The 27,223-nt window shown below is 53.1% G+C and overlaps 1 protein-coding gene across 2 annotated transcripts in view; it reads right to left on the reverse strand.

Moving 5' to 3' along the window:
• The window catches only part of ATF6 (activating transcription factor 6), a 90,534-nt gene that overhangs the window by 61,578 nt on the left and 1,733 nt on the right, over window positions 1–27,223 (reverse strand). For both annotated transcript variants that reach the window (XM_068164579.1, XM_068164578.1), the window contains exons 3-10: window positions 26,048–26,135; window positions 24,835–24,929; window positions 23,695–23,824; window positions 23,268–23,474; window positions 18,865–19,085; window positions 10,363–10,548; window positions 9,202–9,293; window positions 1,484–1,627 (exon numbers count right to left, since the gene is read on the reverse strand). In XM_068164579.1, the coding sequence (XP_068020680.1) occupies window positions 1,484–1,627; window positions 9,202–9,293; window positions 10,363–10,548; window positions 18,865–19,085; window positions 23,268–23,474; window positions 23,695–23,824; window positions 24,835–24,929; window positions 26,048–26,135 (1,163 nt within the window). The remainder of the gene's footprint in view (window positions 1–1,483; window positions 1,628–9,201; window positions 9,294–10,362; window positions 10,549–18,864; window positions 19,086–23,267; window positions 23,475–23,694; window positions 23,825–24,834; window positions 24,930–26,047; window positions 26,136–27,223) is intronic.

Genomic DNA, 27,223 nt, shown 5'->3' on the forward strand with positions numbered 1-27,223 from the left:
TCCTCCTAAGGGAACCACTCCACTCCTGTGTCACAAGCCATGACCTGAAAAATGCCCCCAGGCCACACAGCTCTCACCATGGCTACAGCCTTAGAGCACTCTTGATTTATTGCCTTCTTTTTTTCCCCCTGCATGGCAGAATCCATTAGGGCTTTCTGCACATCTGTGCCTGGCTTTGTTCAACCAGCCAAAACACTCTCCTGGAAAGGGATGATTGGATAGGATAAAGCTTGTAAGGGAAAAACATCAGCTGGATTAGCCAGGCTTCAATCTGGAGGCAATTATATGTTCACTTATGCAATGAATGCTGGAGATCTAGGAAGCCTGAGAGCTACAAGATAATTCAATAATGGCTGAGCAGAAGGAGGATCTCAGAGGTCTGTGAAGCAGAGCAGGGCTGAGTTCAGAGCACATTCTCACTTGTGAACTTCCCCAGGCCTCTCTCAAGCAACTAAGGAAATAATTCCTCCAGCCTCAAAACTAAAGAGAGAGAGAGAGAAGATGAGAAATGGCATGACTATGGAAGCTGAAGAGCAGGGGGAAAGGCAGGGGGAAGAAGGGCTGCAGGAGGTCAGAGAGTCTCCATTACACACACTTGGTGATATGCTCTCTGCTACCACACCACACAGCACAGCCACGTGGCCACCCCTGGACCTCTGCCTGCTGGGGGATCTTGGAGGTGAAACATCATCATTCCCACAGGAGCACAGAGCTGTCACCTCAACAAACTCACCAAACCCTTTGCCCTCTCTGCCACACTCCAGCCCTTGCCAGCCCACACAAAGCCCCCTCCTGAGAGCCTGTACCCCAAGACATGTCTTTGTACTCCTAAGGGGAATCTGAGCCTTGGGTTGGCAGAACCTTGCTCTGAGGTGTAGAGCTTAGAACCACAGAACTGTCAGGGTTGGAAAGGACCTCAAGGCTCAGCCAGTCCCAACCCCCTGCCATGGCCAGGGACACCTCACACCACAGCAGGTTGCTCACAGCCACATCCAGCCTGGCTGCAAACACCTCCAGGCAGGAGGCTGCCACCACCTCCCTGGGCAGCCTGTGCCAGGCTCTCACCACCCTCCTGGGGAACAACTTCTTCCTCACAGCCAATCTCAATCTCCCCATTTCTAGCTCTGCTCCATCCCCCCCAGTCCTATCCCTCCCTCACACCCTCACAAGTCCCTCCTCAGCTTTCTTGGAGCTCCCTGCAGATCCTGGAAGGCCACAATGAGGTCTCCTGGGAGCCTTCTCCTCTCCAGCCTGCACAACCCCAACTCCCTCAGTCTGTCCTCACAGCAGAGCAGCTCCAGCCCTCTGCTCATCCTCCTGGCCCTTCCCTGGACACCTTCCAGACAGGTCTCAAAGATCAGCTTTGGGAACACAGTGCTTGTGAAGTCAGTTGCTCTGCAGGAGCTGCAACAGCACTGGCCAAAAAGCTCAGCAAGCAGTAGGGCAGCCTGGTCTGGAAGCACCTCAAAGGTTTTCATCTCACCTATTGCTCTTCTCAGGAATGATGTCCACAGGCACCTTCTGGGCTGGGCTGGCCTCCTGGCTAGCTGAGAACTCCAGCAGGTTTCTGGTTCGGTGGTTGGAAGTTGCAGTGGAATCAGCTCCGTTGGGATCCTTCTCAAACACACTGGGGAAGAGAATAACCACAGCAAAACACATCAGATGCACAGAGGGGCTGCAAGGCTCTGCACTCTAAGGTGTTGAATGCTTACAGGATACAGAATGAACCAGGCTGGAAAAGACCTCAGAGATCACCCAGTCCAACCTCTCACCCAGCAGCATCTGATCAACTCAGCCATGGCACCAAGTGCCTCAGCCAGGCTCTGCCTAAACACCTCCAGGGCTGGGGACTCCACCACCTCCCTGGGCAGCACATCCCCAGGGCCAATCTCTCTTGCTGGGAAGAATTTCTCCATGACCTCCAGCCTGAATCTCCCCTGGCACAGCTTGAGGCCTGCTGCTGTCTGCAGGGGTGAGGTTCATGTCACACCCAACACCAAACCAAGGCATCTTGAGTCATCCTCATCCTGGCACCCAAAGCACCAGCAGACAGAAAAGCAAAGCTGTTCTTTTCAGTTCTGCTTGAAGGATGGTGATGCTCTGGGCTTCAGAGAAGCTTCACCTGATGGCATGGAGATCAGCCTGCCTCCAACCCAGATCTGCAGGCAGAAGGAAATCCCCTATAGTCAAACCAAAGGGCTCCTGACCTTGGAGCTTTCACCAGCTCCCAGGCCCAACTGGCAGAGTTTCTATGAATACAACATGTAAGGAAAGCACAGCTACCCACTTCCATGCAGCTGCAAGCCTGGAATATCCTGCTGCACCCAAACATCTAGGTTCAGCTCCACCTTGGCAGGCCTGACAACCCCATCTACATGGCAGCAGCAGGCCCTGGGCCCAGACAGCCTCTGTAGGATACACAATCAACCAGGTTGGAAAAGGCATCATCCCTGGAGGTGTTCAAGAGGAGCCTGGCTGAGGCACTTGGTGCCATGGTCTGGTTGATTGGACAGGGCTGGGGGATAGGTTGGCCTGGATGATCCTGGGGGTCTCTTCCCACCTGGTTGATTCTAGGATTAAAAGCCAGCAAGGCTGAAGGTGAGGAATTGCTTCACTGGAGAAGATGAGCAGTTAGAAGCTGGAATCCTTTCTCTTGGGCCATGCTTACACACTTGTGGTGCCTGCCAGGGCCTTGCAGCCTGCCTTTGGCCAACCCAGATAACTGTGAGCATTTGAAGGGCTTTCACACAGCCACAAACACCTTGGCCAAGCTGGCTGGAGCCCTTTGGCTTGTTTAAGATGCAAGAGCAGATCCAAGGGAAAAAAAGAGAAAGAACCACTAAATACTTCATGCAGATGTTTGTCCAGCAGTGGAGATAGATGTGATTACAGGGGGGAAAGAAAAGCAACTCTGCTGCCATGGCTCCTCCAGGCATCCCATGGCACCTGATATTTTAGGGGTATTTTTAAGTCTTTGGTTGGAATGTCAAGCTTGATGAATGGGAAAGCAAGGCCTGCCAGCAGCCCAAACTCAATTTCCTTTGCTCTGCTGGCTGCACAGAGCCTGGGAGCCTCCAGTCTGAGGGCTGACATTTCAGCTGCTCAGCCCTGTGCAGAGCAAAGCCAGCAGTGATATCATAACAAAGAGTTTTCTGGGGACAGACCATCTCTGAACAGCAGCTGGGCCCTTTCCAGCAGGCTGAAGTTGACATTGCAAGGAGACACCAACCTTGTCCTCTTCCTAACTGATTCCAGAGCAGGCTGCCCCGGTGCCAAATGCTCTCTGGGAAGTGTGTCTGGTTTCTTTACTGCTGATGAGGGCACCATCTGCTGACTGTGAGGCTCTGCCTCCTCCTGCCAGGCTGCTCCAGAGCTGCTCTCTGCAAGTGCTGGGCTGGTAAGAGGAGCCCAGCCTCCAACCAGCACTGCTGGGGAAGGTGACAACAGCAACCAGAAGGGGAGGGACACTCCCTGGGGGTTTCCCTCTTTAAAAAGCAATTGTTGTTTAATAAAGCTGTCAGAACAGAAAGGAAGGGAAGTACTGACCCCCAGACACTGAGTTCTGCTGAGAAAGCCATGGGCCACAGTGTCAGAGGGCAGGAGAGGCTGGAAGGGAGCTCCAGAGCTCCCCCAGGCCAACCCCTGCCACAGCAGCATCACCCAGGGCAGGCTGCACAGGAATGCATCCAGGGGGGGTTGGAAAGGCTCCCCAGAAGGAGACTCCACAGCCCCCCTGGGCAGCCTGCTCCAGGGCTCTGGCACCCTCACACCAAAGAAGTTTCTCCTCATGCTGAGCTGAAACCTTCTCTGTTCCACTTTGTCTCCACTGTTCCTTGGCTCATTCCTGTGCACCACCCAAGAGAGCTTGGCCCCTCCCCTGGCCCCCCAGCCCTCAGCTATTGATAGGCATTGATCAGATCCCTCTCAGCCTTCTCCTCTCCAGACTCAACAGCCCCAGGGCTCTCAGCCTCTCTTCCCAGGGGAGATGCTCAAGTCCCCTGAGCATCCTCCTGGCTCTGCCTTGGCCTCTCTGCAGCAGATCCAGCAGAGCCCCAGACTGGACACAGTGTATATCTAATCTGGTTATTTGGAAGTGGGCTCTGGCCTTCCTTGCCAAAGCCTGGGCAGGTCTGAAGCAAGCAGTCTCAACTGGGATGCTCATGTAGGGCAAAAACTTCCTGCATTTCACTCCCAGCCCAGCAGGAGAATGCCTGGAGAAAAGTTAACTTGTCAGGGAACCAACAAGGTGGGCAGGGAGTGCCCCTGGGGCTGTGTGCAGCTCTGCAACTGCACCAAGGCAGCAGGACAGGGGAAGTGAGCACAGCCAGGCCAAGGCACTGCTCTGCCAGCATCAACATGTGGCTGTGATCAGCAGGGGAGGGAGGAAGGAATCACTTCCTGCTCCTGCAGTCTGTAGGAAAATCCACAGCAGTCAGTCCTCTGCAAGCAGTGACACATCAAGAGAGGTTCTGAAGGCCTGGAGTCTGCAGCAAGCCCTGAGCTTTGCTTGCTTCATCCCCACAAGCAGCAGATCATGGAAGCATGCAACTGAACAGCCCTGGGGTGACTTCCACACTGCCAGTGCAAGGGGATTCATCCAACCACTCCTTGTGCTCTCCCCTGATGCTTGTGCACTCCAAGGAATGAGACACAGCCCTGAGGCTCTCAGGAGTCCACTGCTGCCTTTCACAGAGTCATAGAAGCACAGAATCAGCCAGGTGGGAAAAGACCTCAGAGCTCAGCAAGTCCAACCTATAACCTCATACCCAACACCTCCTGACAACCCAACCATGGCTCACAGTGCCACATCCAAGCCTTTCTTGAACCCCTCCAGGGATGGGGACTCCACCACCTCCCTGGGCAGCACATCCCAATGGCCAATCTCTCTTGCTGGGAAGAACTTTCTCCTCACCTCCAGCCTAAACCTCCCCTGGCACAGCTTGAGACTGTGTCCTCTTGTTCTTGTGCTGCTTGCCTGCCTGGGAGAAGAGACCAACCCCCAGCTGGCTGCAACCTCCCTGCAGGGAGTTGGAGAGAGCAAGAAGGTCTCCCCTGAGCCTCCTCTTCTGCAGCCTAAGCAACCCCAGCTCCCTCAGCCTCTGCTCCCAGGGCTGTGCTCCAGACCCTTTGCTGCAGACCTCCACCAGAAGCAGGCAAAGCACACTGCTCAGCCTCCCAGCCTGCTGCCTGTACTTGCAGACTGCTCAGTGGGTCTACACTTTTCACAGATCTTTCTGTTTCCAAGAGAGTCCTGGAAAAGAGAGGAAAATCCATCAGGAGACCAGAGAGTCCCTCCACAAGGCCAGCAGCTCCAGCACAGCTGCTCCAGGTCAAGGGGGGATAGGAGATTCTGAAGCAGCAGCCTTACTTATCTCCATCAATCATCACCTCAAGCCATCCTCCACCACAAATACAGCTTCAGAGTGGTTGGTTACATCATCAAGTTTGGTTTCCAGTCTGAAAGGAGCTCCAACCATGCAGAGCTGGCCAACATTTGAGACAAAACCAAGCAAAAAGCAGAGCAGCCTCTAAAATCCCTGTCCCAGCCCCTTGCAGATCAGAGAACCACAGAGCTGTGAGGGCTGGGAGGGACCTCGAGGCTCAGCCAGTCCCAACCCCCTGCCATGGCCAGGGACACCTCACACCACAGCAGGTTGCTCACAGCCACCTCCAGCCTGGCTGCAAACACCTCCAGGCAGGAGGCTTCCACCACCTCCCTGGGCAGCCTGTGCCAGGCTCTCACCACCCTCCTGGGGAACAACTTCTTCCTCACAGCCAATCTCAATCTCCCCACTTCTAGTTCTGCTCCATCCCCCCCAGTCCTATCCCTCCCTGACACCCTCACAAGTCCCTCCCCAGCTTTCCTGCAGCCCCCTGCAGATCCTGGAAGGCCACAATGAGGTCTCCTAGGAGCTTTCTCTTCTCCACACTGCACAACCCCAACTCTCTCAGGCTGTCTCCACAGGCTTGTTTGGCACACTTTCAGATCTGGGCACTACCCAGGCCTGGTCTAACACAAATGTGGGCATCAAAGAAGACTAAAAAAGAAAGAAAGAAAGGCAGGGCCCCAGGAATGGTAATGCTTTGAAAGTGTCCAGATTCCATGCTGTAAGTGACAACAACAATGCACAGCTCATGAGACCTTTCTGAAGGACACTGAGACACTCAAACCTGTCCAGGGAAGGGCAAGGAGGCTGGGGAGGGGTCTGGAGCACAGCCCTGGGAGCAGAGGCTGAGGGAGCTGGGGTTGCTTAGGCTGCAGAAGAGGAGGCTCAGGGGAGACCTTCTTGCTCTCTCCAACTCCCTGCAGGGAGGTTGCAGCCAGCTGGGAGTTGGTCCCAGGCACCCAGCACCACAACAAGAGTTTAGGTTTGAGGTGAGGAGAAAGTTCTTCCCAGCAAGAGAGATTGGCCACTGGGATGTGCTGCCCAGGGAGGTGGTGGAGTCCCCATCCCTGAAGGTGTTCAAGAGGGGATTGGATGTGGCACTGTGAGCCATGGTTGAGTTGCCAGGAGGTGCTGGGTGACAGCTTGGACTTGCTGAGCTCTGAGGTCTTTTCCACCCTGGCAGGTTCTGTGACCCTATACCAAGTCAGCATCCCCTGGGAGTGCCACAGCAGCTGAGTGCAGCCCTGCTGAGCAGGCAGCAGCTCCCACAGAAGGCAAGTGTGAAGGCAGGAGATGCAGCCTGCCACAGCTCCTGCCTCCCTCCAGAGCCATGGCTGCAGCTCCCAGCCCTGCTGCACTCACAGTTGGTGTGCTCACTGCTTTGGGCCAGCACTGCCTGCTGCCAGCTCCTGTCTCACACCTCCTGGCTATCTAAGATTGAGCAAGGGGGGGATGGCTGCCAGGCACTGCTGCAAGATGTGCCCTTTCCCCTCCAGACACCTCACCAATCATTCTTGAGCAATAAGAAAGGGAAGTTTTCATGGATGTGGAAGCCAAGCAAGTCATCAAGATCAGAGCCTGGTTCCGTGACACAGACGGAGAGCTGCTGGCGCCTCCCTGCCAGCACAAACCAAGCACAACAGACTCTGACACCAGCAGAATTCCTCCTAAGCTGCTTAGGCTTTTAACAGCTGACAGCTTCAGTCTCCCCCACAGAACCTCAATAAAGCCACAAGTGTTGGGTACCACACTGACCCCAGGCAGGCCTCTGTGGTGAGCAGCAGGCAGTGGCTGCACACTCATCTGCTCAGGCTTCCATTCTTCACTCAGAGACAGAGCCTGGGGCCATGCCCAGCACTGGAGGGTGTACAGGAAAGCCTCCTGGCAGTGAAGCAGCCTGCACTGGGCTCTCCCTTCAGTATAGAATCAACCAGGTTGGAAAAGAACTCAGAGATCATCAAGTCCAACTTACTGCCTAATCCCTAACACCTCCTGACAGCTGAACCATGGCTCCAAGTGCCTCCAGGGAGGTGCTGTGAGGACAGAGTGAGGGAGTTGGGGTTGTGCAGGCTGGAGAAGGCTCCCAGGAGACCTCATTGTGGCCTGCCAGGATCTGCAGGGGGCTCCAAGAAAGCTGGGGAGGGACTTTTGAGGGTGTCAGGGAAGGACAGGACTGGGGGGGATGGAGCAAAACTAGAAATGGGGAGATTGAGATTGGCTGTGAGGAAGAAGTTGTTGCCCAGGAGGGTGGTGAGAGCCTGGCACAGGCTGCCCAGGGAGGTGGTGGAAGCCTCCTGCCTGGAGGTGTTTGCAGCCAGGCTGGAGGTGGCTGTGAGCAACCTGCTGTGGTGTGAGGTGTCCCTGGCCATGGCAGGGGGTTGGAGCTGGCTGAGCCTTGAGCTCCCTTCCAACCCTGACAATTCTGTGGTTCCATGGGAACACAAAACCTTCCCATTCCTGTCAGAGGCTGCACTCTGTGTATGGGAAGCTCCTGCTGCTAAGGACTGAGGAGGAGAGCAAGCAGGACTCTCACAGCCATGGAGCTACCATTCAGTGACACCTCTGTAGAAGGAAGAAAATACACATGGGAGGAGTGAAAGCTGAAGTAATGATTTGTGTATCCCACACTCTGGGCCTTCCAAAGGGTATTGCACAACCCCCTCAACACTGCCTTGATACAGCCTGGCATTTGAGTTGCAGTGCAAGCATTTACTCTGCTAGCTGAAAGGAAAAAGAAAGAAAGGGCAGAAAGAGGAATCACACTGCCCCTGCCTGAACCCACTCCTGACACAGACCACCTAGCTCAGGCACAGCCAATTCCACTGGCAGGCTCCAGCACTGCACTGGCCAGCAACAGCCAGCCAGCCAAGAATTCCTTCTTGCTTTATCTACTTTATTAAACATCAGAGCAGTCAGGAAATTCACCCTGCCACATCTCTGTACTCAGGGATGTTACAGAGACATCAACACAAGCTGACCTCCCAGCCATCAAGCTCAACATCCCACTCATGGCTGAGGGTGGAGAAGCTGAGAGACAGGAACTGCAGAGCACTCTGGTAAAGGACCTCTCTCTCACCTTCCCTTTTCAAGCCTCTCAAAATCAACAAGAGCTTCGTGCAGAGAATCATGGAATCAACCAGGCTGGAAAAGACCTCAGAGCTCAGCAAGTCCAACCTGTCACCTAACACCTAACCTCATCTGACAACTGAACCCTGGCTCCAGGAGCCACATCCAAGCCTTTCTTGAACCCTTCCAGGGCTGGGGACTCCACCACCTCCCTGGGCAGCACATCCCAATGGCCAATTACTCTTTCTGGGAAGAACTTTCTCCTCACCTCCAGCCTCAACCTCCCCTGGCACAGCTTGAGACTGTGTCCTCTTGCTCTGGTGTTGGCTGCCTGGGAGAAGAGCCCAAGCCCCACCTGGCTGCAACCTCCAAAGTCTGTGACTTCAGCACAGGTATGGAGCAAGCAGATGAGCTCTCAAAGTCTGTGACTTCTTGCCAAAAGGATTCTTAACAGAGCTCTGCAACCTCTGCAGGTCACAAATGGAGCAGACAAACTGCTGTGCACTGCACTGGGCACCAAATTGCCAAACCAAGAGAAATGAAAGGTATGAGCTCTAGCTCTTTGCTGCCAGCAGGACAGCAAAAGAGTAACCACTCTACAGATGAGCTTTCCCCTGTGCAGGAGGAGAGTACAGCACAGAAGCCAAGCTCTAAGCTTCAGAACAAAACACCAGCTGTGTTAAAAATTCAAACACAAGCCAGAGGGCAGCACACTTGCAGTGCAAAGTGGAGGTCCTAGGCAGCTTACCTCAAGGGACCATAATTCAACATTATGAAAGCCAGAATCACCATCACACACAGGGTCCTCCCCTTTGGAGATGACACTTTCAGCTTCTGGTTCTAGACAGGAAGGGAAAAACCAAAGACATGCAGTTAAAAAAGGGCACAGGGCATGCAAAGGCATGGCAGGGCCACACAGAATCACAGAGGTGTCAGGGTGGGAAGGGACCTCAAGGCTCAGCCAGTCCCAACCCCCTGCCATGGCCAGGGACACCTCACACTGCAGCAGAGCCACCTCCAGCCTGGCCTTAAAACCCTCCAGGGGTGAGGCTTCCACCACCTCCCTGGGCAAGCTGTGCCAGGCTCTCAATACAGCAAATTGTGTTTGCTTTTCAGATGTGAATTTGCCTAATCATGTATGAATGCATGCCAGGAGTGCTCCAAAATCAAACTCTTTCTGCTTCATACCCAGTCTGCCTTCTCAGTGAGACCTTCAAGCAGCAGCCTGACAGTAAGACAACTAAGTCAGCTAAATACTGCTGACCTAAACCTGGTGAAAGTCCTGCCTGGAGTGGGAGGCTGAGCTAGAAATCCTCAATGTTCTCCCAGCCAACAGTTCCTGAGTTCACAGAACCACAGAATTTCAGGGGCTGGGAGGGACCTCCAGAGCTCATCCAGTCCAAGCCCCTGCCAGAGCAGCAGCACCCAGAGCAGCTCACACAGGAACACAGCCAGGTGGGTTTGGAATCTCTCCCCGGAGGGAGACTCCACAGCCCCCCTGGGCAGCCTGCTCCAGGCCTCTGCCACCCTCACAGGGGAATAATTCTTCCTCCTGTTCCCATGGCACTTCCTCTGCCTCAGCTTCCACCACTGCCCCTTGTGCTGGCATTGGGCAGCCCCCAGCAGAGCCTGGCTCCAGCCTCTGGGCACTGCCCCTGCACAGCTTTAGCAACAGCAATAAGGTCACCTCTCAAGTCTCCTCCTCTCCAAGCTACAGATCCCTCAGCTCCCTCAGTCTCTCCTCATAAGGGAGATGTTCCACTCCATCATCTTTCTGGCTCTGTGGTGGAGTCTTTCAAGCAGTTCCCTGAGGTCCTTCTTGAGCGGAGGGGCCCAGAACTGGACACAAGTGCCTTCCACCTGAGCAACTGTCTTGCTATAAAGCCAGCCCTCAATCAGAGTCTCTCACCTCTAATACTACTTCATCCAGCTGCCTCTTCAGCGTGCTGTTCTCCTTCTTGAGCTTCTCATTCTCCTGCAGGGCAGCCTCCAGCCTGGCCTCCAGCCCCAGCATGTATTCCTTCTTCTTCTTCCGCGACTGGAAGGCCGACTCCCGGTTCTTGATCATGCGCTGCTGCCTCCTCAAGACGTTGACCTGCAGACACAGCACACAGGCCTGGTACTGAGCCCCAAGGCAGAGGTGGCCCCATTGCAAGCCTCAGTTCTGCTCCCTCTCTCTGTCAAAGGCCTCTACAGATAGCTCCTCACCACGAGCAACAAGGAATTACAGCACCCCTCCCAGAGAATGAAATAACAGCTCCTGGATCATCCCTCTCCTCTTGCACTCAAATCAAACCAGGTCCTGGATCATCCCCTCTTTATTAGAATAAACCTTTATTAGAATAAACCAAACCAGGTTGGAAGAGACCTTCAAGATCATCGTGTCCAACCCATCAACCAATCCAACCCACCCAAACAGCTAACCCATGGCACCAAGCACCCCAGCAAGTCTCCTTCTGAACACCTCCAGTGACGGCGACTCCACCACCTCCCCGGGCAGCCCATTCCATAGCGCAATCACTCTTTCTGTATAGAACCTCTTCCTAACATCTATCTCTTGCACTCAAATCAAAACAGGTCCTGGATCATCCCTCTCCTCTTGCACTCAAATCAAACCAGCTCCTGGATCATCCCCTCTTTCTCTTGCACTCAAATGAAACCAGCTCCTGGATCATCCCTCTCCTCTTGCACTCAAATCAAACCTGGTCCTGGATCATCCCCTCTCCTCTTGCACTCAAATCAAAACAGGTCCTGGATCATCCCTCTCCTCTTGCACTCAAATCAAACCTGGTCCTGGATCATCCCCTCTCCTCTTGCACTCAAATCAAAACAGGTCCTGGATCATCCCCTCTCCTCTTGCACTCAAATCAAAACAGGTCCTGGATCCTCCTCTCTCCTCTTGCACTCAAATCAAAACAGGTCCTGGATCATCCCCTCTCCTCTTGCACTCAAATCAAAACAGGTCCTGGATCATCCCTCTCCTCTTGCACTCAAATCAAACCTGGTCCTGGATCATCCCTCTCCTCTTGCACTCAAATCAAAACAGGTCCTGGATCATCCCCTCTCCTCTTGCACTCAAATCAAAACAGGTCCTGGATCATCCCTCTCCTCTTGCACTCAAATCAAACCTGGTCCTGGATCATCCCTCTCCTCTTGCACTCAAATCAAACCTGGTCCTGGATCATCCCCTCTCCTCTTGCACTCAAATCAAAACAGGTCCTGGATCCTCCTCTCTCCTCTTGCACTCAAATCAAACCAGCTCCTGGATCATCCCTCTCCTCTTGCACTCAAATGAAAACAAGTCCTGGATCATCCCTCCCCTCTTGCACTCAAATCAAACCAGGTCCTGGATCATCCCTCTCCTCTTGCACTCAAATCAAAACAGGTCCTGGATCATCCCCTCTTTCTCTTGCACTCAAATCAAAACAGGTCCTGGATCATCCCCTCTTTCTCTTGCACTCAAATCAAACCAGGTCCTGGATCATCCCCTCTTTCTCTTGCACTCAAATCAAAACAGGTCCTGGATCATCCCTCTCCTCTTGCACTCAAATCAAACCAGCTCCTGGATCATCCCCTCTTTCTCTTGCACTCAAATGAAACCAGCTCCTGGATCATCCCTCTCCTCTTGCACTCAAATCAAACCAGCTCCTGGATCATCCCCTCTTTCTCTTGCACTCAAATCAAACCAGCTCCTGGATCATCCCCTCTTTCTCTTGCACTCAAATCAAACCAGCTCCTGGATCATCCCCTCTTTCTCTTGCACTCAAATCAAACCAGCTCCTGGATCATCCCCTCTTTCTCTTGCACTCAAATCAAACCAGGTTCTGCATTTTCCCTTCTTCCTCTTGCACTCTGAAAATAAAGCAGGTCCTGCATTTTCCCCTCCTGCACTCTCAGCCTTCCCTGTGCAGGGAACACAAAACATATACCTGAGCACAGTTTGATTTGAGCACTCAAGTCACAGAGACAGATAATACCTCCCCACAGGTCTGCAAGCTCCCCCATCTCTTTTCTTACCCAAAAGTCTTCCTGGTTTTGCAGTCTGTTTGTCTGGAAGCCACCTGCACCTCGGTCACACACATCTCTCTACCTTTTCCAGCTATGCTGTATGTAGCTTTTGAGACTTTGCATCCTGTGGCTGACCTCAGATTGCACATTCCATGTGCATCAAGCCCTTACATGGCAGCTCAGATGTAGTCTCTGGGTGCATCTGTGCTAGCATATTAATGCAGATCAGGAGCATGGCTTTGATGCCCATTTCCTGCTTGCCCCACTTACTGTGTTTTGGTTCACATCACAGAGCAATCTCTGATGCAGCACACAAGCTGGATTCCTTCTGGGTGAAGCTAAACCAACACACACACTCCAAGGGAGCACAGAATACACTCCAACCACTAGCAGGCATTCCTTCTGCAGGACCAGACCAGGAGAGTTCAAAGTAAGCCCTCCCCACTCCCCAACAGTCCTGATGACTCCAGTTTTTCTTTTCCCAAGCAGGGACAGCCTCTCATCTTTTACTACTTACTCATTTTGTGGTCTGCACTGAGTGGGACGACCGAGACTGAGAGGCTCTTGCTGCTGACAAGGATGCAGCCAGCGACACTGCAGAGCTCCACGCAGCTGCCTGAAGCCCCTCATTGGAACACCACTGCTGATTTCCTTCCCCTCAAGAGATTAGCAACACCAGCTCTGTTGTCATTAAAACCAGAAGGCTCCCATCACATTATTGGGCCACAACAGGATGTGCCTTACTGATGTTTACACTGGAAGGGAACTGAATGCTGCATCTCACAGACCCGAACACCCGCCGGTAGCTGCCCACACGTGCAGTGGAGTGACCTGCATCCATCAGAGCTTGGAAGCTACAGAAAGGGAACTATCCTAAAGACTCTGACCCAGGGGAAAATAAAGCTGCAGAATGGTGCTGTTAAGGAGCCCAGCATGCTCTGGTTGAGGTCTGCTTAAAGAACCCTAGCCACAGCTTTCCAACTCTCTGATAGAATCCATAAGGCTGGAAAAGACCTCAGAAATCATCAAGTCCAAGCTGTCACCCAACACCTCCTGACTAACTTAGCCATGGCTTCAAGTGCCACATCCAATCCCCTCTTGAACACCTCCCTGTATCCCTCTGCACACAGATGTTGCTCCAGGACTTGGATGTCTGCAAGAAGTCTGGCTGCAGGCTGTCTGAGGACTCAGTCTTCTGCCTGGGACTGCAGTTAGGGGACAGAGACTAAGCAAACACCTTGCAGTGTATGAGCAGCTTGGGCTCTCTCCGTGCTGATCTCACTGCTCTCTGCAAAGATCACTGACTGCACGTCTGGTCTGCTGCTACCAATGAAATCCAGGGCAGTGAAGCTCTCTGTACTTGCTCCAGTTTCTCTCCTCAGCAGAGAGTGGAGAAGAACAAGGTTTCAGCATCCCTTCATTAATCTCCTCAGCAGAGTGGAGAAGAACAAGGTTTCTCTTCATTAACACTAAGCTTTGTCCTGCATTTTTTTGAGGTCCTACAATACTGAACATCAGAAAATTTCTCCAGACATACAAAAAAAAAAGCCCTAAAGCTCCCTAATTTCAAGCCAGCCAAGCACTGCAGTGCATAGCACACAGCACTCTGGGGCCAGGATCCCTCCAGCTGTCCAGAGATGAAATAATAAGGGATGAGTTCATGCAGCAGCTTTGGCTGGAGCTGTGTGATATTCCAAACAAGTAGTTACATTCCTCCATCCAGAGAGAGGCTTTGCAGCATGAGGTCAAAACAGAGAAGACCAAACTGTTTACATCCATTCCTGTTTGCAGACCTGCTCAGGATTATTCACTACTGGACAGCTTTTGAGTAAGTGTCTGGAAACTCTGGCACATCTACCAGCAGCTTCCAGGGAGAAAGCAGAATGAAAGCACCAGCCCAGCATTTATACACCAAGAGTACAACCTAAGGCACATCTACTGCTGCTTCAGCCACTACCAGCTACATGGCAGTTGGTATTTGTCTAGACTGCCTTTCCTCAGTGCCAGGAGCAGCAGCTTCCCCCAGGCCAGTTCCAGGCACTCTGTGCAATAATTGCATTTCAGCCACATCAGTTTCACTTCCACTCATGCCCTAAGCCTGCTCAGATGAAACCAAACCACTCCTGTCCTTGAGTTAATTATTAGACAACCCCTCAAACAGCTGCAGGTCCCTGGTGAGCCCCCAGTGCCCAGCTGGTTCTTCTTGAGGGCTAAGTCACAAGCACATACCTGACCCAGCTTAAGTCAGTGCAGGAAGCGAAGCGAGCTACATGTGTGAAGGGATGCACCAGTGCCAGAGGGTGGCACCAAGTGTTCCACAGCTGCCTGGGCATCAAGGTAAACATGCCACTTGTCTGAGCATTTTGACAATCAGAAGAGAAAGAGAAACCCATTCATCATGCCAGACTGCTTCAGGAACACTGCTGAGCAGAGGTGAAAGGCAGCAAACACCTCTGCTGGTTGGGGCAGCCTCCCCCTTTGCAGGCTGCGCTGTGCTCATCTGCCACTCCAGACAGCAACTTCCAGACCAGAGAGTAGCCCAGGATTTAAAGGGGAAATGGTGGCCTTAAAATCAAACCTTCACTGGTGATGCAACTTCTGCTTTCCAGCTTTAGAAATGACAGCACTGCTAAGGCACACCAAAGATGTTGTAAGTATGGGGAAGTGAAAGGCTCACTGCAAACCCTTGCTCCAGGCAGGGCTCACGAGGTGCAGGTTGTCCTCTGCCTTCAGAGCCCTCCCAAACAAACACTGCTCCTTCAATTAGGCCTTCCAAAGAAAACTCTGAGCAGAATGTAGCCTCCACTCCAAGACAAGCTGTGTGTCCAGCAGAAGGGCTGAGCAATGTCTCTCACACTCCACAGAGGGTTTGGTACACACACACTGGGCAAGCACACAGCTGGAAGCACAAAGCACTTCAGCTTCACCTTGGCTGGCTTCTGACCTCAGCCTGGGAAAGCTGCTCTCCTTGAAGGTGCATCTTCAATATGGGGACACAAAACCCCTGCAGCCTTCTCAGCTTGTTTCTTGTCTCTAACTCAACAGAACACAGCCTGACTGAGGAGTTTAGTTCATATGACCTAACATACAGCACAGAAAAGGATTCTTTCCTGGAAATCCACACTTGCACTGCAGCACTTTTGTGGCACCAAATTTCCTCCACATTCCCAATCTTTTTTAACCACAAGAACCTGGGGGCAGAATGAAGTCCTTCCTCACTGCAGAGCAGAATCACAGAACTGTCAGGCTTGGAAGGGAGCTCAAGGCTCAGCCAGTCCCAACCCCCCTGCCATGGCCAGGGACACCTCACACCGCAGCAGGTTGCTCACAGCCACCTCCAGCCTGGCTGCAAACACCTCCAGGCAGGAGGCTTCCACCACCTCCTTGAGAGAGCCTGAGAGAAAGACCTTATAAGGTCACAACAGAACTGGATTCCCTCACACCTCTCCTCTGTGTCCTCTTGTCATTTAATTGCAAGAGGAAGCAATCTGCCTGCCCCAGTGAAGAGCCTGCATGAGACCCCCAGGCAAAGGCCTCACTGCCCACAGCCAGAGCAGCTGCCTTCTGCCTTGCTGTACTGTGGCACAGGAGCATTTCTGAGCTGCCCTGGGGAGCACTGGCAGGAGCTGGGCTGACTCATGGGCCTGAACTCCAGCAGACACTGGGGCTCATCACCCACCCTGCAGCCTGCTCCAGAGAGGCCACAGAGGTGACATCACCTACAGTAGAGAGTACAGAAGGTAGGACTTGATGATCTTCAAGGTCTCTCCCAACCAAACTGATTCTATGCTGACAGGCAGAGCAGGGCTCAGATCATTGCATTGCAGATCAGGCACAGTTTCTTTGCTGCAGGAGTGGTCAGGCACTGGAGCAGGCTGCCTGGGGAGAAGGTGGAGTCCCCATCCCTGGAGGTGTTGAAATGTGTGCATGTGGCACTTTGGGCCATGGTCTGAGGCCATGGTGGGGTGGGGGTGATGCCTGGACTCAGTGATCCTGGGGGTCTTTTGCAAGTGAAACAGTTGCTGGTTCTCTCTTTCTGGTTCCTTCCAGTGGCAGAGTGGCTCAGGCAGTGTTCCCCTGGTCCAGTTCCCTAGTGGGAAGTTGCTCAGCAGTGACTGCACTGAAAGCCTGGCACTGCCTGGTGGCTGGCAAGCTGCCTAACCATGTGCCATCAGGGCAAGCTCAACACAGGGGCTCAGGCTTAGCAGCCACCTCAGGCTAATCCCTTGGAAGGCCTGGGTGTTAAGCTAACAGTTTATCCCTCCTAAGCCCAAAGAGAAAGTCCTGCAGTGTTTCTTTTCATCCTGCAACATCTGCTCAGATGAGCAAACAAACACAGTGCTGCAGAGCTCAAAGACAGCTACAGCTGGGCAGCTCTGAGCACCATGTGCTGCCTAAGGCACTCCCAAGATGTTTTAACCCTCCTGGTGCCAGCTGGGTCCTGAAATGCTTGTTCCTCTCCACAGTGCTCTTTCACACTGTGCCCAAGAGCAGCTGCAGCTGAGGGGGTTGTGCTGCAATAAACACAGGGAGGAGCTGCAGCATGCAGGCTGACAGCAAGGCTGGAAACTCCCTAAACCAACCCCAGGGAGGGATAGCCACACAGTACAGAATCAACCAGGTTGGGAAAGACCTCAGAGATCATCCAGTCCAACCTAGCACCCAGCAGCATCTGATCAACTCAACCATGGCACCAAGTGCCTCAGCCAGGCTCTTCCTAAACACCCCCAGGGATGGGGACTCCACCACCTCCCTGGGCAGCACATCCCAATGGCCAATCTCTCTTGCTGGGAAGAACTTGCTCTTCAACTCCAGCCTAAACCTCCCCTGGCACAGCTTGAGACTGTGTCCTCTTGTTCTGGTGCTGCTTGCCTGGCAGAAGAGACCAACCCCCAGCTGGCTACAACCTCCCTGCAGGGAGCTGGAGAGAGCAAGAAGGTCTCCCCTGAGCCTCCTCTTCTCCAGGCTAAGCAACCCCAGCTCCCTCAGCCTCTCCTCCCAGGGCTGTGCTCCAGACCCCTCCCCAGCTTTCTTGCCCTTCTCTGGACACCTTCCAGCAGCTCAACCTCTTTCCTAACCTGAGCAGCCCAGAACTGGGCACAGGACTCAAGGTGTGGCCTGAGCAGTGCTGAGCACAGGGGCAGCTACACATTTGGCTACTGACTGTCCCAGAGGTGCATGTAAAGTGTGATGACAAAAAGGGGGCTTTGACAACTAAACCTTGCATTCAGACAATGGCAAGGTGCCAGGGCAGTCCCAGCCACAGGGAGCCACAAAGGCAGTGCCTGCTGACAGACCTCTTCAGCTTAGCTTTGCATGGCAGGCAGTTGCCATTAAAAATGGCAGCACTCACCTGGCCCATCTACAGACAGGACTTTGCTAGCTTCATGCAAGCTCAAGATCAGGCTTCCACTGCACTCTGGCTGCTCAATTACTTGTAGCAAGTAATTGCTTCCACTTGAAAATGCAGCCCCCACACAAGCAGGAGCAGTGAGGAAAGCTGAAGATGGAGCACGAGTGCCAATTGCCAGATGCTAGGAAACCACACAGCAGCCCTCTAGAGAAGCCAGGAGGCTTGGGGAAACAGTGTCCTGTGCTGCTGCTAAGCTGATGACTTGAATTTTGCATGGACTACTGCAAATCTCATGTGAATGGACAGCATTCATGTGAGTGGACACTGAGAGATGCAGCAGGACCCCCACAGCAGCTGCACCTCCAAGACCACACTGGAGAACCACACCACCAGAGTGTAAAAGCCACAAGCAAGCAGCTTCAGTGCTTGCCACAACCTTGCTTTCCTTCGAGCTACAAAATGCAGCTAAAGCAGCTCCAAACTACTAGGAACTGAATCAAGTCAACACCCAGCTTGCAGCTAGTTAAGATGTCAAAGCTGAAGGGAGGGAAACAGCCCACACATCTTAAAAGCTGTTTGCATCTACTGCTTGCTGTGAGCCACAGTGGAAAAGCTTCATTGGTGCAATGCCTGCTGAGAGCTTCCCCCCTGACTACTCACTCAGGGCATGAGCAAAAGGGAGCCTTAGTTAGGATCACATGGAACTCAATACCTAAAGCTTGCCAAAACCATGAGCATGGGGAGATAAATGTGATGGAAAACAGAGGAGAGGGGGGCAGAGAGGAGGGCAGAGAGGAATAGAAGAGGGCAGAGAGGAATAGAAGAGGGCAGAGAGGAATAGAATAGACCAGGTTGGAAAAGCCCTTTGAGATCATCAAGTCCAACCTCTCATCCAACACCCATCCCATGGCAGGGGGGTTGGAACTGGCTGACCCTTGAGGTCCCTTCCAACCCTGACAGTTCTATGATCCTATCATGTCTCACAGGGAGGGAGCTGGAAGCTGTTTCCCAGCTTTGGTTGAGAGCTGTTATCACCCAGTCAGAACTTACATCCAGGCCTGCTGCTGCTGTGGTGCTCTGAAGCAAAGGTTTAGCCAGCGGGACCTTGCCGTGCGTGGGGCCGTTGCCAGCAGCTGCAGGCAATGCATTCACTGTGTGACTGTGCAGTGGAGTGGTCCCTCCAGTGACAGCAAGGACTGGCTGGGAGGCAGGAAGCACCCCAGAAGCCTGGAACTGGACCACAGCAGGCTGGGGGAGCACCACTGATTGACCTAGAACACAAAAACCAACAGAAGCAGTCAGCACACGATGTGAAACGTGTTTGTATGCAGCTCAAGCAGGAGCCCTGGCTCCCTCCCCTGCCCTGCACAGCTGACCTCAAATCCAATTCCACTCTGCTGGATAGGAATGAAAAATAATAGCATAAAGCAAAACCTTTTGCAAATCCAAAGTGCACCTCTTGAAGGGCTGCAGTAACTCCAGCTCCCTCCCAAAAGCCCTCAGAATGACCTGGTTACAAACATGACCCACCCCAGTAGTGCCAACCCTTGATGGCCTTTGAGCAGCTCTTTCCAAGAGCTGAGGGAACTTACCCAGATCCTCCTCCTCCTCCTTTTTGTCCACCCCTGTTATTGCTGCATTGAAGGGAAAGCTTACCACCCAGAAGGGGCTCCCACAGTGCAAAGCCATGCAGAAACAGCATGGAGAAAGAGTGGAGGTGAGCAGGAAAGAACAATGCAAGTTCCACTGCCAAACCTCAAGTGAAAGCCTCAATCCAAACTGAGACAAGACCACCTTGGGCTTTTCTTCTTACATATTTAGGACATTTTATGCACAAGCTCACACAGAATCACAGAGTGTCAGGGGCTGGAAGGGACCTCCAGAGCTCATCCAGTCCAAGCCTCTGCCAGAGCAGCAGCACCCAGAGCAGCTCACACAGGAACACAGCCAGGTGGGGCTTGAATCTCTCCCCAGAGGGAGACTCCACAACCCCCCTGGGCAGCCTGCTCCAGGCTCTGCCACTCTTACAGGGAAATAATTCTTCTTCCTGTTTCCATGGAGTTTCCTCTGCTCAGCTTCCACCACTGCCCCTTGTGCTGGCATTGGGCATCCCCCAGCAGAGCCTGGCCCCAGCCTCTGGGCACTGCCCCTGAACAGCTTTATCAACATGAATGAGGTCACCTCCAAGCTGAAGAGCCTCAGCTCCCTCAGGCTCTCCTCCTAAGGAAGATGTTCCACTCCCTTAACCATCTTTGTGGTTGAACTGAGCTTAAAGAAAAGCCAGCAGAAAAAATGAGGTAATTCTGACAGGGTTTGGAATGGAATTAGGGACACTGACTTCCAAGAAACTGCAGTCCAACAATCACACTCAGCTCAAGCAGGTGCTGGATCCACATTCTGTTGTCTGCTAACACAGCAGTGTCTCTCTAAGCCTTTGTAACAGGCTGACCTTCCCAGCTTCCAGAAACAGCACATTCCAGCTGAGCATTCCAACTGAAAGGCACAGGAATGCATTACAGCATCTCCCCACCCTCCTGGAAGGTGAGAAACGAAGTCATTTACCTAGTGCCAAAACCCTGAACATACAAGGTGTAGGAGCAGGGTGCCCAGGAAGGCCAAGGGCAGCCTGGCCTGCAGCAGGAACAGTGTGGCCAGCAGGAGCAGGGAGCTCATCCTGCCCTGTGCTCAGCACTGCTCAGGCCACACCTTGAGTCCTGTGTCCAGTTCTGGGCTCCTCAGTTTAACAAAGATGTTGAGCTGCTGGAAGGTGTCCAGAGAAGGGCAAGAAAGCTGGGGAGGGGTCTGGAGCACAGCCCTGGGAGGAGAGGCTGAGGGAGCTGGGGTTGCTTAGGCTGCAGAAGAGGAGGCTCAGGGGAGACCTTCTTGCTCTCTCCAGCTCCCTGAAGGGAGGTTGGAGCCAGGTGGGGGTTGGTCTCTTCTCCCAGGCACCCAGCACCAGAACAAGAGGACACAGTCTCAAGCTGTGCCAGAGGAGGTTTAGGCTGGAGGTGAGGAAGAAATTCTTCCCAGCAAGAGAGATTGGCCACTGGGATGTGCTGCCCAGGGAGGTGGTGGAGTCTCCATCCCTGGAGGTGTTTAGGAAGGGCCTGGCTGAGGCCCCTGGTTCCATGGTTTAGCTGATCAGATGCTGCTGGGTGAGTGGCTGGACTGGATGATCTCTGAGGTCTTTTCCAACCTGGTTCATTCTGTATTCCACTTTTTTTTCCCCAGAGCCATCACAAGCCAGCAGCACCCCAAGAAGCTCAGGTGGTGAGCAGGAGATCATTTCAACTCTTTTCCTGAATGCATAAGGGATGTGATGCTCTCAGGCCATGCCTTCTTAGGAGGGGGCTGTGAGGACATCATTCTTCATGCTCCTTGGAAGAGACCTGTGCAGTTTCAAAGTGGGAGCTCCAACCTGCCAGGTGTGTGGGACTCTCATTAATGAAAGGGATCCTTATGGCTCTTGTTATGGAAGTGACAGGACAGGAGTTTTACACACACCACCAGCTGAACTAAACACAGGCATGGAAATGCTTTCCCAAAAAGCAATTCCTCTGCACTGCCCCACAGAGACTCTCTCCTGACTTCTCTTCTGGGAACAGGACAAGGAGCAATGGATGGAAGCTGCAGCACAGGAGGCTCCACCTCAATACCAGGAGGAACTTCTTCACTGGGAGGGTCCCAGAGCCCTGGAGCAGGCTGCCCAGAGAGGTTGTGGAGTCTCCTTCTCTGGAGCCTTCCCAGCCCCATCTGGATGTGTTCTGTGTGACCTGAGCTAGACTGTATGGCCCTGCTCTGGCAGGGGGGTTGGACTCAATCTCTTTGGGCCCCTCTCAACCCCTGACATCCTGTGAATAGCACAAGTTGATCTTCACAGTGCTATACTTCTATCACCCCCCCCAATCCCTGTTCTCAACATTCCTTGTTCCAGATGGTATTTTATCAGCTGGAACATCAGCAGAGTACGAATCAGGTCATGCTGACTGTGCTGCCCTGTGCTCTGAGGACTCTAACAATCCTAGGCATGCTGCAACAAATGTCAGCCTCTCCAGCACTGGCTTAACTCCTGATGGAAGAGCAGACTGTCCTGGAGCCAAAGCTTTCACTACTGCACTCATCTCCAGATACATGCCTGAAGGGTTTGTCTCCTTTCCCTTGCGTGCCTCAGTGCCTGCAGTCAGCCACGAGAGGCTGCAGCCATCCGCTGGTGAAGAGCAGCAACTGCAGCTGACAGCTTCAGCCATGCTCATCCCCCCTGCTGCAGCTGAGGAGCAAAACACTCCTCTGATTCAGAGTGAAGGCTCAGCTCCATACAGGAAGGACCTGGAGTTGATGGGGAGGGTCCAGAGGAGAGCCTCGAAAATGCTCAGGGGGTTGCAGCAGCTCTGCTACGAGGACAGGCTGAGGGAGCTGGGGGTGTGCAGCCTGGAGGGGAGGAGGCTCTGGGGAGACTTGACAGCAGCCTGCCAGCAGAATAGACTAGTACCTGAAGGGGGCTACAGGAAGGATGGAGAGAGACTGCTTACAAAGGCCTGCAGGGAGAGGAAGAGTGGCAATGGCTTCAAACTAGAGAAGGGAAGATTGAGACTGGATGTTAGGAAAGGTTCTGCACCATAAGGGTAGTGAAACACTGGCACAGGCTGCCCTGGGAGGTGGCTGAGGTCCCTCCCCTGGAGATATTCAAGGTGAGGCTGGATGAGGCCCTGGGCAGCCTGATCTAGCTGGGGATGTCTCTGCTGACTGCAGGGAGGTCAGACTGGATGAGCTTTGCAGGTCCCTTCCAGCCTGGGCCATTCTATAAGCTACTTCAAAAACATCTTTCACAGGGCTAGAGGAGGAATAAAGAATTATCAGAGGGCAGAAAATCACTTCCAGCCTCTCTGCTGTATTGGAGCAACTCTTCTAACCTCTCAGCCTACTTAAAGCTGCTTAGTGAGGTAAGAACTGATCAACTCCTGCTCCTAGCAGCTTGCAGCAGTTTCCTGTGGGTAAGACAAGCTGCTTTAATCACTGCTCACAAGCTTTCAAGCTTCATTCAAATCATCCTAACTGACCCTGCTGGATCTTCCCTTGGGTATGGCAGCACAGCACTGTAGTCACCTTCTGCAGGGCACAGCAAAGGGTCCCTCAGAGATCCTTACCCCTATCTGCAGTGCTCCCTCTGAAACTCTCAGTGCTCAGCATTCTGCTCCACTGCCTTCCATTGCCCTCCCAACCCCTAACAGCCTGTGTGTGATTACACATTAGGCCCCAGTGGGTGCTGTTTCTCACAGGAGAGGAGTAAAGGACATCTCAGCCCAAACCTTTCCTCAGCAAAGCACCTAGGGCCTCTCTTTCTTCCCTTCTACCTCTCCTGTTTCACCCAATAAAGCCAACTTCACTCTAAGACCCATCCCAAACACACACAGTATCCACTCCCAAGGCCTGGTCAGTCAAGACCATTCACTTACCTTTAGGAGGGGCTGGCTGGATGTTAACAACTGGCTGATGCTTTGGCAGTGGCACAAGGGTGGGGAGAGCCTGGATAATGATGGTTTTAGCTGGGATGCCAATGTTAGCCTGTGTTTCAGGTACAGCAGGCAAAAGGGGTTTGGGCTGAATCAAAGGCCTGGATGCTGCCTGGGCACATCTCTTCAGGGTCTTGGCAGAACTGTTTGCTAGAAAAGGAGAGAGAGTCAGAGCTGGAGCAGAGAACAGGAAACAGAGCATCTGAGCCACAGTAAGATGGCTTTGGGTATGGGTTTGTTACTCATCTACAGCCTGTGCTAAAACCAGACATATCTGATGACAAAGTGCAGTCAGACATGGCTGGTTAAACACTGCCATGGCAGACAGTAGGTGCACTGCCTGCAGCCCAAGCAGCTCCAGCTCCCATACCCGAGCGAGAAGCGAGGCTGACAGCAGGCTTCTTCCCTCCAGCCCCTTCAGGGGAGGCAGGGCTCCTGCAGCTCTTGCTGTAGAGAGACAGGGGAGACATCTGGGAGCTACAGCTGAAGTCCACATCATCCTGCAGACAGAGAGCACAGGAGATCAATGCTTCACAAACACACGAGTCTCCACTAGCAGCTGAGAGCCCAAGTGCCTTTCATGGCACCATGTGGCTGCTGCTGCAGCAAACAGGAGCAAGGCTTTGGTCTGCAGTTAGTTCTACTCCATGCTAAGCACTGATGGAAATGAAACATTTACTTCTCAGTACCAGCAGAGAGCAGGCTGAGGCCAGCAGTTCCTGCCCCTGTGCTCAGCACTGCTCAGGCCACACATTGAGCCCTGTGGCCAGTTCTGAGCCCCTCAGGGTAGGAAAGAGGTTGAGCTGCTGGAAGGTGTCCAGAGAAGGGCAAGAAAGCTGGGGAGGGGTCTGGAGCACAGCCCTGGGAGGAGAGGCTGAGGGAGCTGGGGTTGCTTAGCCTGCAGAAGAGGAGGCTCAGGGGAGACCTTCTTGCTCTCTCCAACTCCCTGCAGGGAGGTTGTAGCCAGGTGGGGGTTGGTCTCTTCTGCCAGGCAAGCAGCACCAGAACAAGAGGACACAGTCTCAAGCTGTGCCAGGGGAGGTTCAGGCTGGGTGTGAGGAAGAAATTCTTCCCAGAACAAGTAACTGGCCACTGGGATGTGCTGCCCAGGGAGGTGCTGCAGTCCCCATGCCTGGAGGTGTTTAAACTAAGCCTGGCTGAGGCCCTTGGTGCCATGGTTGAGTTGATTAGATGGTGTTGGGTGAGAGGTTGGACTGGATGATCTCAAAGGTCATCTCCAACCTGATTAATTATGTATTCTGCTAGACCCAAAAGCCTTTCCAAAGCACTCTGTTTGGTAAGCAGGCTAATAACCACAGCCAAGGACCCAGAGCTGAATGCACTCTTTCCAGAGCAGGTCACAGCAGGGAAGAAAACATCACTGAGGGAAGGGTTGTTGTTGCTAGGCTTGGAAAACCAAGCTGCTTTCTCTTCTGCTGTGAAGCTGGTGAGGTGAGTGAATCTCTGGGCTGTTTGTCAGCCTGTGTGTCAGATGGAGGGCTCTGCATACAGGCACATTCTGCACTGGAGAGTCCACAGACGACGGAGAAGGGACGGAGCAGCTGGAGGCGGCCGGGGACAGGGGCTCTGTCTTCACATTTTCCTCTGCAAGGGGCAGACAAAGACATTTCACTCTGCAAGTTCTTAGCAATGGAAGATCAGTGAAGAACAGGCTGCTCCACACCAGCTACTTAACACCTCAAAGCAGGCACAGCAGAATATATAGCAAGATGAAAGATTCTGCGCTGCTCAGCGTGCAGAGCAGGCCTGGCCAGCCGGCCTCATCCCACAGCAACACAGCAGGGGCTGCTCAGCTGGCATGCAGCAAGTCCAAGGGCCAGGAGCTGCTCTTTGGCCACCACAACCCCATGCAGCAATACAGGTTGGGGTTGGAGTGGCTGGAGAGCAGCCAGACAGAAAGGGACCTGGGGAGACTGGTTAACAGCAGCTGAACATGAGCCAGCAGTGTGCCCAGGGGGCCAAGAAGGCCAAGGGCATCCTGGCCTGCAGCAGGAACAGTGTGGCCAGCAGGAGCAGGGAGCTCATCCTGCCCTGTGCTCAGCACTGCTTAGGCCACATCTTGAGTCCTGTGTCCAGTTCTGGGCCCCACAATTTAAGAAGGACTTTGAGCTGCTGGAAGGTGTCCAGAGAAGGGCAAGAAAGCTGGGGAGGGGTCTGGAGCACAGCCCTGGGAGGAGAGGCTGAGGGAGCTGGGGTTGCTTAGCCTGCAGAAGAGGAGGCTCAGGGGAGACCTTCTTGCTCTCTCCAACTCCCTGCAGGGAGGTTGTAGCCAGGTGGGGGTTGGTCTCTTCTCCCAGGCAAGCAGCACCAGAACAAGAGGACACAGTCTCAAGCTGTGCCAGGGGAGGTTGAGGCTGGAGGTGAGGAGAAAGTTCTTCCCAGAAAGAGTAATTGGCCCTTGGGATGTGCTGCCCAGGGAGGTAGTGGAGTCCCCATCCCTGGAGGTGTTCAAGAGGGGATTGGATGTGGCACTTGGAGCCATCCATGGTTGAGTTGTCAGGAGATGTTAGGGGTTAGGTCATAGGTTGGACTGGATGATCTCTGAGGTCTTTTCCAGCCTGGCTGATTCTATGATTCTATGATTGCAGAGCTGAATGCTGCAGGGCATCAGAGTTTCACCCAAGTTACCACTGTCCTTAAGCTGGAACAGCTGACCCTTGCAGGGGGTGGGGGAATAGTCACTCCTGCAGGTGGTGTGTTACCTGTGTAAACGTGGCCTGTAATATTCCACAGGTCTGAGTCCCAAGACATCAAATCCAAATCAAACTGAAAGTTGCAGAGATCATTTTCCTGAAATGACAGATTGGGGGGGGGGGGCAGGGAGAAAAACAACCAGCAAACAATCATCTAAGAGACAGTGCAGACTGAAACCCTCAGCCACTGTGCTCACTCTGCCAAACACAGCTGACCAGCACAACTTTCACTTCAGTTGCCTCAGGGCACACAGAGAGAAAAGCCCTTCAGGGGGCAAATCTCAGCTGGGACAGACAAAGCTTCTTTCAGGGCTTGGAGCTGTAGGAAAGCAGCACTTCACTTCAAGAGTACCACTGCTAGCAGTGGCTTGCCAAGTGAAAGGTCTAAGTCCAGTCAGTGAACCACCTGATAGAAGTTTGGCAGCCTGCTGCTATCCTCCCCCTGGTCTGCAGGCCTTGATGCCCTTCCACCACCACACCTCAGAGCACTTGGGCACACAAAAGCAGCAGCAGCAGTCTACCAGCAGGAAATAAACAGAAGGATTGAGTTGCACAAGATCTGATAGGCAGCATGGATTGGGTCTCCCTACACTGGAATAAACTGATATCATCATCACCTTCTGAAGCCAGGGACACCAGTTTCCCCCTCCAACAGAAAGAACACAGCACACAGCTCAACTCAGATTATTTACTGTGTGACCTTTAAAACAACACTCAGGGGGTGTTTGGGGGGGGGGGTTTAGCTGTCTTTTTTCCTGATGGTGCATTTGGAAGCCCCAGTTCTCTACTCCAACAGGACATTCTATGAGCACTTGCATGGAAACCATACCCTACACAAACACAGAGCAAGGATTTTCTTGCTTCCATGTGTCCCACAGATCTACCCTTCCTCACACTCCATAAAGGGAGGCTCAGACAGTCTGCAGGCTTCAGAGCTAGTGGGACTTACAGGCTAAGGTAAAGCTCACTAGAGAATATTTATAGAAAGAATGGCAAAAACCCATGCCCTGACCTACAGAGAATGGCCAAAACCCATACCCTGACCTACACAGAATGGCCAAAACCCATACCCTGACCTACACAGAATGGCCAAAACCCATACCCTGACCTACAGAGAATGGCCAAAACCCATGCCCTGACCTACACAGAATGGCCAAAACCCATACCCTGACCTACAGAGAATGG

Source organism: Melanerpes formicivorus, unplaced genomic scaffold (assembly GCF_026170545.1).
Source record: "Melanerpes formicivorus ecotype bairdi unplaced genomic scaffold, bMelFor1.0.p_v2 SCAF_81, whole genome shotgun sequence".
NCBI lineage: Eukaryota > Metazoa > Chordata > Aves > Piciformes > Picidae > Melanerpes > Melanerpes formicivorus.